Source organism: Gopherus flavomarginatus, chromosome 6 (assembly GCF_025201925.1).
Source record: "Gopherus flavomarginatus isolate rGopFla2 chromosome 6, rGopFla2.mat.asm, whole genome shotgun sequence".
NCBI lineage: Eukaryota > Metazoa > Chordata > Testudines > Testudinidae > Gopherus > Gopherus flavomarginatus.
The window spans coordinates 121,828,342-121,845,542 of record NC_066622.1 but is presented as its reverse complement, the minus strand read 5'-3'; the positions used below and the strand labels follow the sequence as shown (position 1 = coordinate 121,845,542).

The following is a 17,201-nucleotide window of genomic DNA, read 5'->3' as shown; positions in this document are numbered from 1 at the left end:
CCCAATTTTTCCATTAACTCATTGTGTCACATTTCCTTTTACCTTCAGCATTACTACCACCAGAAACTCTCGAGTACAGTTCATGGGTAAAAATCTTGGCTTTGTTGAAGTCAATTGCCAGACTTCAGTGGGGCCAAGACTCACCTAATATTATAGGAAGCGGAGAGATGCAATTTATAATTCTGCTGCATAGGTCAGCAAAGAAAGGCATCCTTCTTCCATTGCAGTTTGATTCTTTTCCCAGTAAAGATCATCACATGTAAACCTCAAGCATGAATGGTTAGAGCTTTCTTCAGAACCATTGGTACTAACTCATTTTTCCAGATCCTCAAATGTTATGGATGTCTTATGGTTTAAAAGACAATGTGCCAAATTCAGCTGTGGTACAAGAAGGTACAACTCCATTCTTGTCAAAGGCGTTGGTCCCACTTATTCCAGGATTGGATTTAACCCAGTATTGTGAACTGCCAAACAATAATTAAGAGCCCTCACTGTCTTCAGTTCAGCAGTTAGCATTACGTAGTGTTGTTTGTACCACTCTGTGGCAACATAATTTTGGAAGAGAAAGTACTGCATACTGCAGAATATGCCTAAAAAATTATAGCCGTGCCAGGGAAACATGTCTAGACAAAATAGTGCACCTTGGCTACCTTCTTCTCTCAAATGTCTTTAAAAACACAGTCTTTGGCACTTCAGATTTTTCCATCAATTTTCATTTTCTCTTGCTCAGATATAATATGCCATGGACATCTCCAAATGGCAGGGGCATTGGAAGCAGACTTTGGTCTCCTTTCCTATTCCTCCATCCACTCCCTATTGCATCAGAACAGCTTCAAGGCACTGCACCACTTTAGAAGCAGCACAGAGTCCCTGCTCCAAGGAAAGCACTAGACCTCTTCCCAGACTTCCTCAGAGCACAGGCGAGTCTGTTCAATAATAGACCCTTTCAGAGGATACAGCATACTCTTTCAGCACACTCTGCTGGCTGATGAAAAGGGGGAATGGCCCTGCCTCCTCTCCACTGACTCACATTTGAAGTAGTGTTCCAGGAAACGCATGGAGGAACTGAATTTACACCTTCCCTTCACAACAGTTCAGGCAGCATCTGTCTCGTGTTCCTTAATGACTGATGCATTACCACAGTCACACATCAGAAATGCCCTCCTCCCCCCCTTTTTTTTAGGAGCTCTGTGAAATATAAAAATTATTAGAGCAGGTTCAAACTCAAATTTCAGAATGTTGGAAATTCCTGCAGAATAGAAATTCTGTTTTAATTCCCAATTGGAAAATATATAATTTTTTTAATTTTCCCACACAAGGAAATTTTTAAAAACACAACAAACAAACTTATTGGGCCAAAGCATACAGTTTCAATAAAACAAAAGGTGTCTTGTTTTAATTTTTACTTTTTAAAATGTTACATATAAGTTATAAAATAAAATAAATTTTAAAAGGAAAAGTCATTTTGAAACAAGAATTAAAAATGCTCCATTATGATAAGGTTGAAACTCTTCATTTAAAAAAAATTCTAAACAAAAATTTCATCAAAATCAACACTGTCCAAAGTTTCAATTTCGACTGAATTGTTTTTCCAACAGAAAGTGCTGCCAGAAAATTGCCAGCCACCTCTAAACATTAGAAATGAAGCCAAACCCGAATCTTGAACTTGGAACTCCTTAGATGTTTAGGGGGCTGGGAATAAGAGGTCATGGGAGAGAATCAGATTCAAATCCCCCCACATTCAACCATGTCCCCTGTGTTCTAGGTCAGGTCCAGTGGCCTACTTCCTGGATTTGTTTCATATGCATCCAAAACACCTTGAGAACAGCTCACAACATTCTGATGTCATCACTTTCAAAATCTGATTCAGCCTGAACTCCTACCCTTGTACAGTCAATTAGGTCTAACTTGGATCCATCAACCACCTATTTTGCCAACTGCAATAAAAATATGTTCTGGGTGATTTCAATATTTAAATTTCTTATAATGTTTGCATTTGGTGTTTTACCTTCTCCGTTTCCTTACTAGTAGCACTAGCAGGAAATTAATTTTCAGCTATTCATTTCGGTGATCAGACCTTTTTTGTTAAACCTAAAGCATAAACTGCAATGTGCAGGGCATCCTACAGATGAATACAAGAAGGAAAAGAGTAGCTTTCCAGACTTCCTCTCCAAAACTGAGGTAATATTATACAAGCCATGCTAGGAGTTATATGGAAAACACAGTTAACCAAGGATTTTGCAACTGTAAAAGAAGAGGAAAGAAAGCTCACTTTCTCCACAAACAAAACCAATTGTCTTAACCTGCATTTCATTTCCACATATGAGTATTATGAAAACTCATAACCAATGCTCTGTATCCATATTTATAGGTGAGGCAGGGTTAACAACCAACCTTCTTAACATGAATTGTTAGCTGTAACTGCATGTCATATTTTTTAGGCGAACAAATTTATTTCATGAGGAATTCTATTTTCCATATAGAAATAATTATTCATAGCAATCAGCTCATTAGAGTTATATAACTTCCATTTCATAAGAAGTTTCTTTATATTAAAAATGTTGGTTACTATTTCTTCTTCTGATACTAGTAACCTAATCAGTTTTACATTTGTGTATAGATTTTTTTTTTAAGTTTCCATACACACTTCATAAAACATAGCAAAACCAAAAAACAAAACAAAAAAACAGAAAAACCAACACCAAGAAAGTTTCTGGAACTTCTCCTCAGAGATTTGTGTCTCAGTAAGTTTTTTCAACAGTTTCAATATGTGATGTACAAAATCCTGCAAGAAAGCTGCCCATTTGATGAGATGCTTGATATTCACTTGCAACTACTTGAGCAGCTGAAATTAGCTTTGCAATTCAGTTTCTTCATGACAGGGGGTTTTCCTTTCATAGAAAGAGCAATTGTGATCATCTAGTCTGACCTCCTGTATAACATAGGCCTTAGAACCTCACCCAGCAGCTTATGCACCAAGCTCATAACTTCTGTTTCAGCTATGGCATATCCTTTAGCAATCTATCCAGTCTTGATTTAAAGACTTCAAGTGATGGCAAATCCACCACATCCCAAAGAAAATTGTTCCAAAGATTGATAACCCTCACTGTTAAAAAGGTGTGTGTTGTGTCTAGCTTCAGCTCCCAGCCATTGATTTTGTTATGTCCTTTTCTGTTAGGTTAAAGAGCCCTTTACTCTCAGAAATTTCTTCCATGTGTAGGTAATAGACCACAATCAAGTCATCTCTTAACCTTCTCTTGTATAAACTAACCGTCTTAAGGTTCTTAAGCCTCTTCCATTATAGAGCATGTTCTCCAGTACTTTAATCATTCCTGTGGCTCTTTTCTGAAATATTTCCTATTTTTTCAAATTTCTTTCTGAAGTATGGATGCTAGAACCCATAAGATCTCCAGAACAAGTGCTCATATTATTTTAAAGAACAAGAAACCGAACTTTTCCCCCATCTTTGACCTTCATTCATAATTTTGGGTATTCAGTGTCTTAAATTAGGTTTTGACCAGTATGAAGTGTAACATTCTAACAAAGAATGTGAGGTAAAAACAAGACAAGAGGTAAAAATGAAAACAAGTGAAGGAAACCTCCTTATAGACTGCAGTTATATTATCCTGCATCATAATCCTGTTTTCTCACATGCTAAGCGGGGTGGGGCTAAAGCAGTATTTGGATGGGAGACAACCTAGAAACAATTAGGTGCTACAGCAAATAGTGATGGATATTCAGTACATGAAACTTTTCCATCCGAGTCACTTCTTGAGTCATGCTCTAGTCTATTGTGAGGGGACATTGTAGGGGTAGTGGTCCCATGTTTCACGTGAGATGTAAAACCAAATTTCTGACCTGCTCATGAAAGAGCCGTGGCAATTTTTTCAAGATTCAAAGGTGCTTGCCCTTGTGTCCTGGCCAAATTCTAACTTGAATATTTATATTCTAACTGCTTAAACTGCCCCTCCAATTGCAATTAGATTTGCTCTTATGTAGGAGTTGCGCATTGTTTCTGCGCTGCTGCATTCTGTTTCAGAAATGTCTGCCTCCAAGGGCAGTAATTACCTCCAAGAGATGGAGAAGAAATAGGGTAGCACAAAGGAATGTAAATAGAAGTCATGGCATGAAATTAGGTAAAGAGAAGAATGTATTCCACACATCAGAAAAAGCCCTGACAGTCAGATTTATGAAACTGTAGAAAATTTCACACAGTAAGAAGTGGAAGCCTAAATCCTTGGGACATTTTACGCAAGAATGAACAAAGCAGCAGCAAATATGCCATAGGGAAAAATCCTGTACTGACCGGCACTAGTTTTGATGACCTAATAGATCTTTTCCATTCAATTTCTATGAGTCTATGAATGGTTTAATTTCAAAGATGGCCTGAAAGTGGGGAAGAGTCTTTAAAAAAAAAAAAAAACAAACGCTTCTTCTCATGGCCCCTAAGAAGAGCCCCTCCAAAACAGAACTGAGGTGCCACAACTGGATATTTACTGGACATTTTATGAATTCTTTGGGTCTGGAGCAAGCATAGCAGTGGATGGCAATGGATGCCTCATGGATCTAAATAGCTCTTTAGGGCACTGAACATCTATTGGTTATACCTAGTACCTAGCACAATAACACTGAGGCATCTAGGTGCTAGTGCAATACAAAACAAATGTTTGAAGGTTTATACATAAACATTAACTTGCTTTGTGATGTGTGTAAGAGCTATGAAAAAACAGCATCTATGGCAAACTCCTCTCCTAGAGCACAAAGACTTTTCTTATTAAATTGAAGCATCAGAACTTGTTTAGCTCTTACGCTTTGTATATGAATCTAGGGTTGATAGGTAGCATTTAAAAGTCTAACTAATAAAGGGGGGAAATAATTTGCCATGGAAATAATTCAAAATTCTAATTTAGACAGACCTTCTTTCCATCTGCTACGTTTGTTAGATAGAAGCTCCGATTATTCCTAAAATTCTGCATAAGGTATCAAAGCAGGAATGTAGGGCAAAAATGAAAGACTCACGGCAATTTCCTTTCCTTTCACAACAACCTTTGACACAAAGGATAATACCATTCAAATATTAATATAAATGCTTACTAGCAATGGATATATGCTGGCTGGAACAAACAGCAAGATATTTTCAGAAACCAAACATTTTCTTGGCATCAATTTGTTACCTGGGCAAATCATACAACATTTTCAGCTCAATATATATCTGTACTCAGGTAAGTAAAGTGACTCGTGCTTACATGTGTGAAAGACTGTGTACAAACCCTTGCACTAAAAGAATGTTTTGCTAGTCTGAGATCTAATGTAAAGCCAGTAAGAAGAATTACTTAATATGCACCATCATTTTAAGTACAGGAAACCATTTTGTAAGACACATAGGATTAAAAAAATAAGCTGCATGACATTTATTTTGTAATGTTAACATTAATATCTGTAGAAACATTTTATTGTCAGTACAAAAGTTAACAGATGTTAATACTTTCCCCCAAAATTTTAATAAGCAAATCAGTGTAATTTGCATTCGTATTGCATGGCTATATCAGTGTGAATGGGTGTTTTGAAAGTAAAAACACAATACTTAAAAAAATATATAAATGAAAGAAATGCGGTAATATTTTGACTGACACCAGCGCTAGGCCTGATATTAAGGAATAGTTTGGAAAAATATACTGGAGCCAGCATGAACTAATCCCTTAAAAAGATGGTAGTATTCCTATGGCAAATTGTCATTATAAAAATCTCTCTCTTTTTAACTTACGTTACAATACAGGAACAGCCTGAAAGGCTACTATCAGGCCAGAAGATCTGGAACCCATTATCAAGTCAATGAAGACAATACTAGTTAATCTGATGCATGAACAAGGCAGAGTGGAAACTCAGCTCTCGTTAGAGCAGTACATTCTGCTATGGTTATACACAAGTTAAGGTCTTTCCTTACTTTAGGAACCCATTAAAGACTCTCCTTTTTTCTCTCCATAGAACGATTGTGTTATTTTGGCCTTAGAAAATATTGTTCAAAGTGTCACACATGCTTTAGTGATAGCTACAAAACCAGACATACAGAAAACAGAATACCTTCTTATTAAAGGATTTTTTTTAAAAATAGGGGAATTTTGATATTGATAAGAACAATCATCTGGCACTGAAGTTTAAAACACAAATAAATCAAAAGCGTAATTCTCCCCAAATTAGTTATATACTGTAAATATTTCTTTTTTTAAAGATCTGACAACTACTAAAGTCTGAGCAATATATCTACTAGATCTCTGTGCTGCCTGCTTAGAAATGCCATTTAAATTACAAAAAACAACCCTATAAACGATTAATTGTTTTGTACATTACCAATTAGTTAATAAATTAACGATATACCATTTCCCTGAAAGCAAAGTATTTTCCACCTTTGAATGGTGAAAATTAAGAAATTCTGTGTAAGAACAGCATTTAGCAAATAGCTGTTAAAAAAAAAGAACTAATTTGCTAGGTGGATTGGAACATCCATTTTTAAATCAATACAAAAAATAATTCATTGTAAATATATAATATATATTTATACATATTTTGAATATATTTACATACATCCAGCACCTATATACTGCATTTGTGCTCTGTAAGTGTGCGCCAACATATATTTTCTCCAAATATTACAAAATAAACAAAAAAGGCAAACCCAGAGTTTGCCTTAAGTCCAACTGGTCCATGGTACAAAGTCCATTGCAGCTTGCAGTGAGCCAGAAAATTGACGTGGTGAGGTACGTCCATACGTGGCCCATAAACATTCTCCTTCTTTTGGAATTGCTTAAGAGTTCCGAAGTATATAATTCTTTACACATGTTCTGACCATCTTCCTCCAAGATATTTTTTCTTCTTCTTCTATTTCATATGTACAAACAGAAACATTAGGGTCCTGGAGAAAAGAGCTCTTTACTTTTGGTAGATGGGTTGGCATTCTTGTTTCTTTATTCCTCTAAGGAATACGAATGCTTTTCTTTCATGTTTTAACACTACCATTTATGTGCTGGTACTTGGGAAGACAGGGTTCATAAGGCATTGGATCAGGAGAAAACACAGAGTCATCACCTGAAGAACACGAACTCCTAGTGTCAGGATAACTGGGTGAATACTGTTCAAGAGGTCCACTGAGGTCCAGGTATTCCTGTAATGGAAGAAAGAGAGAATATTATTTATAAAAATGACAAAAGCACATAGCCACATGATTTGGTGTTGTCATGCAGTACGTATATTTCACAGACAAAAAATGTTCAGGCAATTCTATGCTAAGAAAGATCAGCTACATTCAAAATTGACTGTTGACTATACATGAGAGAGAGAGAGAGAGAGAGAGAGAGAGAGAAAGAAAGAAAGAAAGAAAGAAAGAAAGAAAGAAAGAAAGAAAGAAAGAAAGAAACAGTCAGTCTAAGGCAGACGTGTCATTTCCAATAACACGAGCATTAACCGCATCAGTAGAAATAAACACGCTCACCACATCAGAAGAGAACTTTTTCCTTATAATGATAAAAATGAAATTTTCATTCTAAATAGAACCATTTTTCTCTACCATCTGGTAATGATTTGGAGAAAAAGATACTTCCATTTTTATATTCCTTTGGTTAGTTTGACTATCTGGTTTTAAATTTAGACTTAAACAAGTACTGCACTAGCATACTTATGAGAACTGAAATGAAAAATAACAGAACCATATTCACTGAATTTGGGTTTTCTACATTAAATATTCTGCCACTTTCTTTTTCTTTTCTTTGTTGTTGCCTCCTATAGCAGAGGTTCTGTGTACCATTGGGGGTATGCAGCGGTCTTCCAGGGGGTACATCAAATCATCTAGATATTTGCCTAGTTTTACAACGGGTTACATAAAAGCCCAAGCAAAGTCAGTACAAACCAAAATTTCATACAGACAAAGTGAGAAAGCCAGTATTTTCAGTATTAGTGTGCTGTGACATTTTTGTATTTTTGTAAGCAAGTAGTTTTTAAGTGAGGTGAAACTTGGGGATATGCAAGACAAATCCGACTCCTGAAAGGGGTACAGCAATCTGGAAAGGTTCATAACCACTGTCCTAGAATAGCCATGACCAAACCAGTATAACAAAAAGGAAATAATTTCAGTTTAATCCAAGGTTTGGGTTAAACAACTTTTGCTAGAAACGGCAATTTTGGCAGGAGAATAAAGTTTTTTTTTCCCTTGAAATGCTCCTTCTCTTTCAACTTCTGAAAGGCAGCTGTATTCATTTAATGCTATCTTGCTAAACCACAAGTTATGATCATCCTGACGAGACAAATCTTATCAGTCAGTATTTTATACTGCAGTGGATACTTTCATTTAATTATCTGATTAAAATTATTTTTCAAAATCATATCTTAAAGTGTCAGGACTTTATGGTTATAGCTCTAAAATGAGAGCAACAATGGAGGTTTTAAATCACACACACACATAGCAGACAACAAAATGGTTCCTAGACTGCTGTTTTGATCTAATATAACTTCATATTTCACATGCAATTTTTTTTAAACTGGCCTCTGTGGCTGTCGGAAGACAGGATACACATGTATGTTAGGGAAACAGCTCTAGGACATCAGAATGATCTGGAAATTTCTGACACAAATGGAAGCAGGAAGTACCAGAACATATATGAGAGAGAGAGAGAGAGAGAGAGAGAGAGAGAGAGAGAGAGAGAGAGAGAGAGAGAGAGAGAGAGAGAGAGAGAGAGAGAGAGAGAGAGAGAGAGAGAGAGAGAGAGAGAGAGCACTCATTCTCATGAGATTTCTAGTCCAGTTTCGCAGATCCAAGAGTTTCACATAATTCAATTAATCATCTGGGCTGAGATCTTCACCCCCCACTCCAGCCTCTTTACACCACATATCAGAGCCAAAGTGGTGTAAAGGGACCTACAAGCCTCATATCAAGCTGGAGGAGGATTACTGGGGCTGGCCTGGTGGAATACTCCCAAAGACCCCTTGGCAAGCCCCAGTGCAGGTGGTGTGCAGGGGAGGGAGGGTAGAGGGACATGGCCATAGCATTGTGGAGATTATGGGCAGCTCAGCAGCCCATAGGTTAGCAGGCAAATAGGCCTCTGGAGGCTCTGTGGCCCCTAGAGCAGCATAGAATCGGGAGTGTGCAAAGATGGCTTTATGCCTCCTCTTTCCTCTTAGGGATGCAGCATTTATCCAAACCAAACCACCAAACTTTTTGGTAGCTTTACAGTGGTAAAAGAACTGAAATGATCCCTATCTGTATATCTTAATGCATTGCTTGCTACAACGAATAGATTTTCAGACCTCTGAAAATAAGGTTTAGGAATAAAATAGCGTCATGTATATTGCTAACAGGAATAGTGCTCGATGTTGCCCTTGTAGAATTGGATGGTTTCTCCATATTCCCCTCTGGGTTCTTGTTTTCCCAGCAGAACTATTTCAATTATCCAAATTAACTCCTAGACAGATCATTTGAAATCTGCCATTTACCTTGGCTGCTTTTTCTGACCTAACTACTATAACTGAGAATCAAACTAAGTTGATACATTCAGAATAGCATAAACTCTAAATCTCTCCCACACAGAAAACTGTAATGTTGAAATATAAATATACTCCCCGACACACACACATTTTCCTGGATGATATGCTGAAAATATGATGAGATATGCAGAGGGACAAGTGAAAACGCTTGTGTATGTCTGTGTCTGTGTGTGTTTTGTTACATAAATCAAATCCTCTAGAAGAAAAAACATATAGTTTAACTATGTGAGACCCCAGTGGAAAACTGATAAATAGAACAATAATAAACTATGAAACTCTGCTCTATTTCTAATACATTACATTTATCTAGTGAACCTTATGTTCTGATCTGCTGGTTAGGAAGTGAATACATTTTACTTACCTCATTAGTTGTGAGAGTGAGAATTCGATCCAAGTCTTCTACCAACTGCTTAAAAGTTGGTCTCTGCGAAGGCACTGCATGCCAGCAATCTCTCATCATCATATAGCTGTATAAATATTTCACTGGGTTAATTAACCTTATATATCCTTGTTGCCTGTCCATTTAATCCACAATTATTATTATTTGTATTACTGCAGTGCCTAGGAGCACTGGTGATGGACCTCAATGTGGTCATTGTACAACACTTCACTTCTGTTAAATTAGGGCTTAGCAATGAGCTTGCATTTCTAGTTTTATACCACTGCAAATAACTGTGAAAACCCAACATCTAGATCACAGCATTTAGGCCCAGATTCAAGGAAGCACTTAAATTCCATCAGTTTCAATGGAGCTAAATCAGGTGCTTAAAGTTAAGCACATGGTTAAATACTATGCTGAATTAGGGACTTAAGTCTCTGTGAATGGTAATTATTGCTCTCCTCTACTAGAAGTACAATTTAATGCAGTGGTGCCCCAACTTTTTACCTTGTGCCCCCTCCCTTACCCCTGTCTGTGTCCCTACCCCCTCCCCCACTCTGAGCTGAGGCCAGGAACAGGGCCACGGCTCTGGGCGGGGGACTCAGACAAAGGTAAGGGGGCTGAGGCTGGGGCCACAGCTGTGGGGGGACTGGGAGCAGAGCTCCAGGTGTGGGATCAGCAGCTGGGGCTGGCAGGTGGGGCCTTGGGCCGACAGTCAATGCCAGGAATGGAGCCAGGTGGTGCTCCCCCTCCCATTGGGGTTGGCCCAGGCCCCAGCCGTGGCCCCCGAATTTTCTGCCATGTCCCCCTGCACGGGGGACGCCCCACAGTTTGTGGACCTCTGATTTAATGCCTACCTTTGGACATTACCCAGGGTATAGCTTGGAGGGCAGATCTACTCGTTTCAGCAAAACAGCATGCAAGCAGAGCATGACATTTGCCATGACACGTATGGATTTTGGTCATAAGCCTGACAATTCATTTGACATATACAGCCCCACTTTCACAGGCAAGGAGCACACACATCGCCAGCTGAAGCCAATGGAATTGCAGGTGCTCAGCACTTCTAAAAATCTGGTCTATTTCGTATCCAGACTGGACCAATCATGTTAAATTATTATAGAACTATATACTTAACAAATGGCTCTGCCCTTTGTACTGCACTCTAACAGATATAGGACATGCGTACAGCATTCTGCAGGTACACAAAAACACAGCCAGAACTAGTTAATTCAATGCTTGGCTTTGCCTAGACTGGGGAGCTAAAATGCTATGGTGCAGGTATGTACCATTAACTTTGCATTCTGATATCTTTCATCTGAATAAAATATTTTGAGGGGCCACAGGGTGACCTTGTGTGTACGCTGTGCACTCCCACAAGTCTCTGGCTTCCTAAGAGGACAAAGGGTAGGTGTACCTCCTAGTGACCCACTGGGCTCTTGACAACAGGAAAGTGGCTGGTAGAATTCTATCCTGCTGGGTGATTAATAAGTGGTGCAAACAGACTCTTGCACCTCCGCCTCTTTGGCTGGAGAAATGATGGATGCTACAAAGGATCTTGAGGGTAGAGAGAACAAAATAGGGGGAAATGTGTAGCAAGGACAGTCAAGGGTCATATTCATACCTCTGTCACCAAATGCAGAGAATGGTTTGCCAATAGATTTTAATACGCTAGGACTGAGTATACCAAACAAATATACCAAAGATTGACTTGTTGAGAATTTTTTTTTAAATTGTTTTTCAACAGTACCAAAGTTAAGTGAGTCAATGTCTATCCTGTGTCAGACATTTCCTGGAAACATGTTGAAACAATTTCTTTTTTATATGCAATGCTACCATTTATAGAGTTAAGTAGGTTACAAAATGTTGGATTCTGCATGGGATTCAAATCAGTATTAGCTGTGTGACTATGCTAGTGTTGTATTACTTCGGTAAATAATGGTCCTTACAGTTCATTGGTGCAGTTGGCAGGCTTATCCATTCTGTGCCCTTCTTTAAGCAGCTTAAAAAGTTCCTCCACTGGAATTCCTGGATAGGGTGAACCTCCCAAAGTGAAGATCTCCCACATCAGCACACCAAATGACCAACTACAGAATAAAAGGGAACAGTGCATAATTAAATTAATCTTACCTATAAAAGCATAGGCATATCCCTGAAAGAGACAGAGAACAGTGATTCCTTGTTACTTTCTACAGTAGTTCTGTGTTTAAGGGCCAGATTCCACCAGCCTTACCGTGTAGAACCTGACTCCTCGAATACTTCTCATTTCACTGAGATGACTCATCAGATAAGGAACTACTCAATGTGAGAAACAATGGCAGAATCTGGTCCTAAATTTGGCCACAATTCAGCTTCCCCTCCTTATTCAGAAAAATAGCTAAGTATGAAATTAACTTTATGTATTTGCCACTTTATGCATCTGCTGAGTTGAATGGGATGTAAGCACATATTTAGAGTTAATCATGTGCATAAGGGCTTTGCTGAATAGGGATTTTCTTAAGCACATTCTTGAATGTTTCCTTGAATTGAGGCCTCTGTTCTATGTTCTCCAAACTCCCAAGTTGTCAGTTTCCAGGGCTGTTGTAAATAAAACTGAAATTGTAATTTACGGTATAATTATTTATAAAATACATATATGGTAGAACAGGTTGGAAATGTTATGACAGAACATTTCTCAGTCAGAAAATGCCAATTCATTAAAAACAAAATGTTCCACAAGAATGTGTCACTTTTGGCCAATCTTTGTAAGAAACCAGGCAGGAAACCCCAGGGAGCTATGGAGCTGGGCTTTTAGGGTCCCAGAACCTTGGCAAACTTGAAGACTACTAAAAATATACACAGATAAAATATATTTGTCAAGGTAAGGACTATATGTAGACATATGGCAACTTTTATTGCAAGTTTGCTCAAAAAAGTTGCTAAAATTTAATTCTATTTTAAATATGAACTCTCTCTCAAAAAAACTAAATCAGCTACACCTCTACCCCAATATAACATGACCCGATACAACACGAATTCAGATATAATGCAGTAAAGCAGCGCTCCGGGGGTGCAGGGCTGCACACTCCGGCAGAACAAAGCAAGTTCGATATAACGCGGTTTCACCTATAATGCGGTAAGATTTTTTGACTCCCGCGACAGCCTTATATCGGAGTAGAGGTGTACCATGAACTTGTGTTAATGGTATTGTTTACAAATAATGAAAAAAAACTGCATGAAAAGCAAACGTACATAATACTTTATTAACATTTTTAAAATGAGTACACATTGACTAGGTTATTCAAAATTGACAAGCGATTTTGGGAGCCCAGCCTGCCACACATTAAAGGTGGCCCAATTTTCACAGGGTGAGTGCTCAGCACGCTCTGCAGATCAGATGCCTCAAACGTCAAGGCACCCAAAAATCACTATCTATGTTTGAAAATCTTGGCTCTTGGTCTTAATCCTACAGTTCCTCATAGGTGCATATGGTTGTTGCACTTCAATGTAAGTGCAAATGGAGGTTATCTACAGATGCAAGTGCTCTGACTAGTGCAGGATCAGACTCCTCCCATCCTGCCTTTTTTTTTTTTTTTTTTATACTTTGTGCTTATATGCTCAATTCCTCATGTCTGTGCTGTGCAGCATGAAGCCCTTTGGGGGTTAATAACTCTTCATATAAAAATAAAGAAATGTGCAATTTCCATCAGCACTGTATAAAGACTATGCAACAAAAGCAATGCTTAAATCTTTACGAGTAGTGTCAACTAGTGCTGTGATTCTGAGACCCAAAGTGACAGAAAGAGAGTTCTTCTGCTTAAATCAAACCAAAGCATAGGAAACAAAGAAACTGGAAAACAGTAAACATGTACACCATAAAAGAATTTATTTTGTTTCAAACTGTAATCCCAGAATTATAAGGAGTGCTACAATTATCCTAGAAAACTTCCAGAGAAAGTAGAGCAAACCCCAAGAGGTTATGCCAGCTAGATACAGTGGGGAAACTTAAAAAGTTTGTTCCAATTTTAGAGGTATTAGTGATTCCAGTTATTCCTCATACTTAAAATAGGGAATGATTCTGAAAGCAGTAATACCTCTAAAGCAGAATGAACTTTTCAGCTAAGCCCACCGTATGTTTTACCTAAATCAAAGCCATTTTTAGCACAAATTTCAACAAGTGAAAATTTCAGGATTATTTCCTTTTTTAAAAAAAAATAAAAGAACGTTCCAAATATTCCCAAAGCCAAGCAAATTAGATACATGCTTTGTAGCTGCAGATCCGTAAGTAAGTTCAATGGGGGGGGAAACTTCCACACTGACAGAAGGAGGTTAGCATTCTCCACCTTTCATGTGCTTTGAAGCCAGGCAGATTAGTAACAGAGCATTGGTTAGCAGTCTACCATAAAATCCTCACTTTCCAAGGGCGGCTCCTGCTCCTTCTATTAATGTGTGAAACAGAGGAAGCAAGCAGTTAAGATTTAAGGAAAGCAGGAAAAGATATAAAGATTCCCAAAACTATAACTAAAAAATAAAATAAAAAAAGGCTACAGAAAAAGAAGTTACTTACACATCACTTTGATGTGTGTAAACTCTGTCAAACAGGGCTTCTGGAGCCATCCACTTTACCGGCAGCCGGCCCTGGAAACATGACAGGGAGGTGGGTGAGAAATAAGAAACACTGAATTAAAATTGTAGTTATTCACAAGGCAAATTCAGCAATGGGATTTCTAAAATATTTGAAACTGCACTATAAAAAAACAAAGGTCAATGGCATGAAAAAACAAAACAACACACTGTTTACCTCGGTAGTCTCAGAGAAAACAAAGACCGATATTCTCCAGACCCCGGGCTCATATAAATAGATGTAAAATTTTCAGACAAAATTAGCTAAGACACAGAGGATCCACAGAAAGAACCCTTACATGCCATGTATCCCCCATATTGCCTGTCAGTAGGAGGAAGAGGTGAAGAGAGTCAATAGCCTCATATGGGAAGGCCTTGCCCCTGGGAACCTCTGCAAACAGATGAATTTCAGCAAATCATAGAATATCAGGGTTGGAAGGGACCTCAGGAGGTCATCTAGTCGAACCCCCTTCTCAAAGCAGGACCAATCCCCAGACAGATTTTTGCCCCAGATCCCTAAATGGCCCCCTCAAGGATTGAACTCACAACCCTGGGTTTAGCAGGCCAATGCTCAAACCATTGAGCTTTGGGACTAGTTGGCAGGTGAAGTTAGGGCTACTGGATTCACATTTATCCTGCTCCAGTGGCCCAAACCCAAGCATGGTGGGCACAGTGGAGCTGCACAGGAATAGAGACTGGGCATTTCCAATGACAACTCTGCAGAGGGGCTATGTCTTGCCCCAAGATTGATGATGGATTCTATTCCCTCCATGATAAAGAGCATGGAGTTGCCCACACAAAGCCCTCAAAAGTGCAATGGATGGTAGCTTAGAAACTCATTTTTATGAATTAACAATTTAACGTAATACATTATATTAATATTTTGCACTAATATAGCAACTTGAATCAGAGGATCACAAAGCACTTTGCAATGCTCCCATTGACTTCAAATGGAATTGTAGTTGCTCAGGGCCTCTGAAAACTAGGTGCAAGGCATCTCAAATTAGTATCCCAAATCGGTGACCACTGTTTTGATCTAACTGCCTTGCTCAAGATCACACTGCAGATCTGTAGCAGAGTGGGCAATGAAACTCATTCTCCTGACTCCAATCCCACTTTGCTACCACCAAAGGAAAGTGTTTACAAACCTGAATACAATGCAAGTATAACCCAAAATATGTACAGTAATGTACATTATTCAGGTACCAGAAGGAAACATTTTACTGTTTACTAAAAGTTTCCAGCTGCCCCAGGGTCTGATCTAAAGCCCATTGAGGACAATGAGAATCTTTCCATTGATTCCATGGACTTTGGATCAGGCCCTATAAAAAGCAATACTGAATTTTATCAATCATAATTAATCATGTAATATATATTCTCTCAGGTTGTGTAAACAGATAACATTCATTGCTTAGTAAAAGTGGTTAGAGATGCTTATGCCTTTGATTACTATTTTATTTTCTGTGATTAAAAGTTAGGCTGGTGTACAAGAAGTCCATTAGGATTATAATCACACTACTTTAATGACCCACTGAAAGAAATACTGGTTCAAGAGATAAGACTGCAATCTACTTACATTAGTAGTCTTTTTATAATAATCTATATTGTTGATGTCTCTGGCCAAACCAAAGTCTGCTATTTTCATTACATTATTTTCAGTTACCAAAACATTTCTCGCTGCTAAATCTCGATGAATGCACTGAAAAAGAAAAAAGAAAAATTAAATTGCTTCAATATATGACTTCATTTTCCCTTAAGATTTTCTTGAAGCAGAAGGTGCATTCAGCACATGATAATTACTATACTATAATCAAAAACAACACGAAGCACAATTTTAATGTCTATTTTTTCAGTGTATCCAGTTTGAAGAATTGCTCGAAAAATCTTTTTGAAAAGCCAGGTTTTTTTAAAAAAGATTTTCAGCTCAATTTTGCCATATCCAAAGACTTGGATGCTTACCTTAACTGAACCAAACCTTCTGTGAGTCACTCATCACATTATATCAGAGCCACTTACAGGTATAGGTCTTCCAGCTTTTTAAATATAAATTCTGATAATAAGTGTTTAATTATTTTGGCTCTTTCATATTACACTGGATTGACAAAGCTTCAACCTGGCACATTGGATCAGTGTGTTAGCCTATGCATTTATGTCAGGCATAGTGCACACCACATTAATGCATGGTATTAATGAGATATACGTTATATGTAAGTGTTGTGAGGTTACGTTAACTGAATATATTAAGCTCTTCACATAATTCTGTTCACCCATGTCAACTATCCCACAACACTTTGCAAGGCTGAAGTCAGCTTTGGCTTTAGAAAATAGAAAGCCTGTCAAAGCCAAGACATGTGAATGGTGTGACCTAGCACAGGTTGGGATGTACCTCTATGCTCAATTGGTTTGGAATGTACTATCCAAAACAGAGACAAGAAAAGTACATAACAAAACAACAAGGTAAAGGACTGTTACAAACTGGTCGGTTGGATTTTAATGATGTGTAAATAAATTTGCAATTTGTAAAATCATACTATAAATACTGCTGGCTGAAATGTGCACCTTTGCAGCACACCTTCTGTGTAAGGTGAACATGCTGAGAGCTAAGAATTGCTTCCCAGAAGGAGGGTAGATTTGACTAGGTTCAGTTATTTCATCTCTTGAACATTTTTAAAATTGACCCATGAGTATA

The 17,201-nt window shown here is 38.0% G+C and overlaps 1 protein-coding gene across 10 annotated transcripts in view; it reads right to left on the bottom strand.

Annotated features, from left to right (window-relative positions):
• Positions 1-5,653: 5,653 nt before the first annotated feature.
• FGFR2 (fibroblast growth factor receptor 2) overlaps positions 5,654-17,201 on the bottom strand; it is a 135,800-nt gene continuing 124,252 nt past the window's right edge. For all 10 annotated transcript variants that reach the window (XM_050958964.1, XM_050958969.1, XM_050958970.1 and 7 more), the window contains 5 exons: positions 16,089-16,211; positions 14,457-14,527; positions 11,860-11,997; positions 9,893-9,998; positions 5,654-7,159 (listed from right to left, as the gene is read on the bottom strand). In XM_050958964.1, coding sequence (XP_050814921.1) covers positions 6,995-7,159; positions 9,893-9,998; positions 11,860-11,997; positions 14,457-14,527; positions 16,089-16,211 — 603 coding nt within the window. In that variant the 3' untranslated portion in view covers positions 5,654-6,994. The remainder of the gene's footprint in view (positions 7,160-9,892; positions 9,999-11,859; positions 11,998-14,456; positions 14,528-16,088; positions 16,212-17,201) is intronic.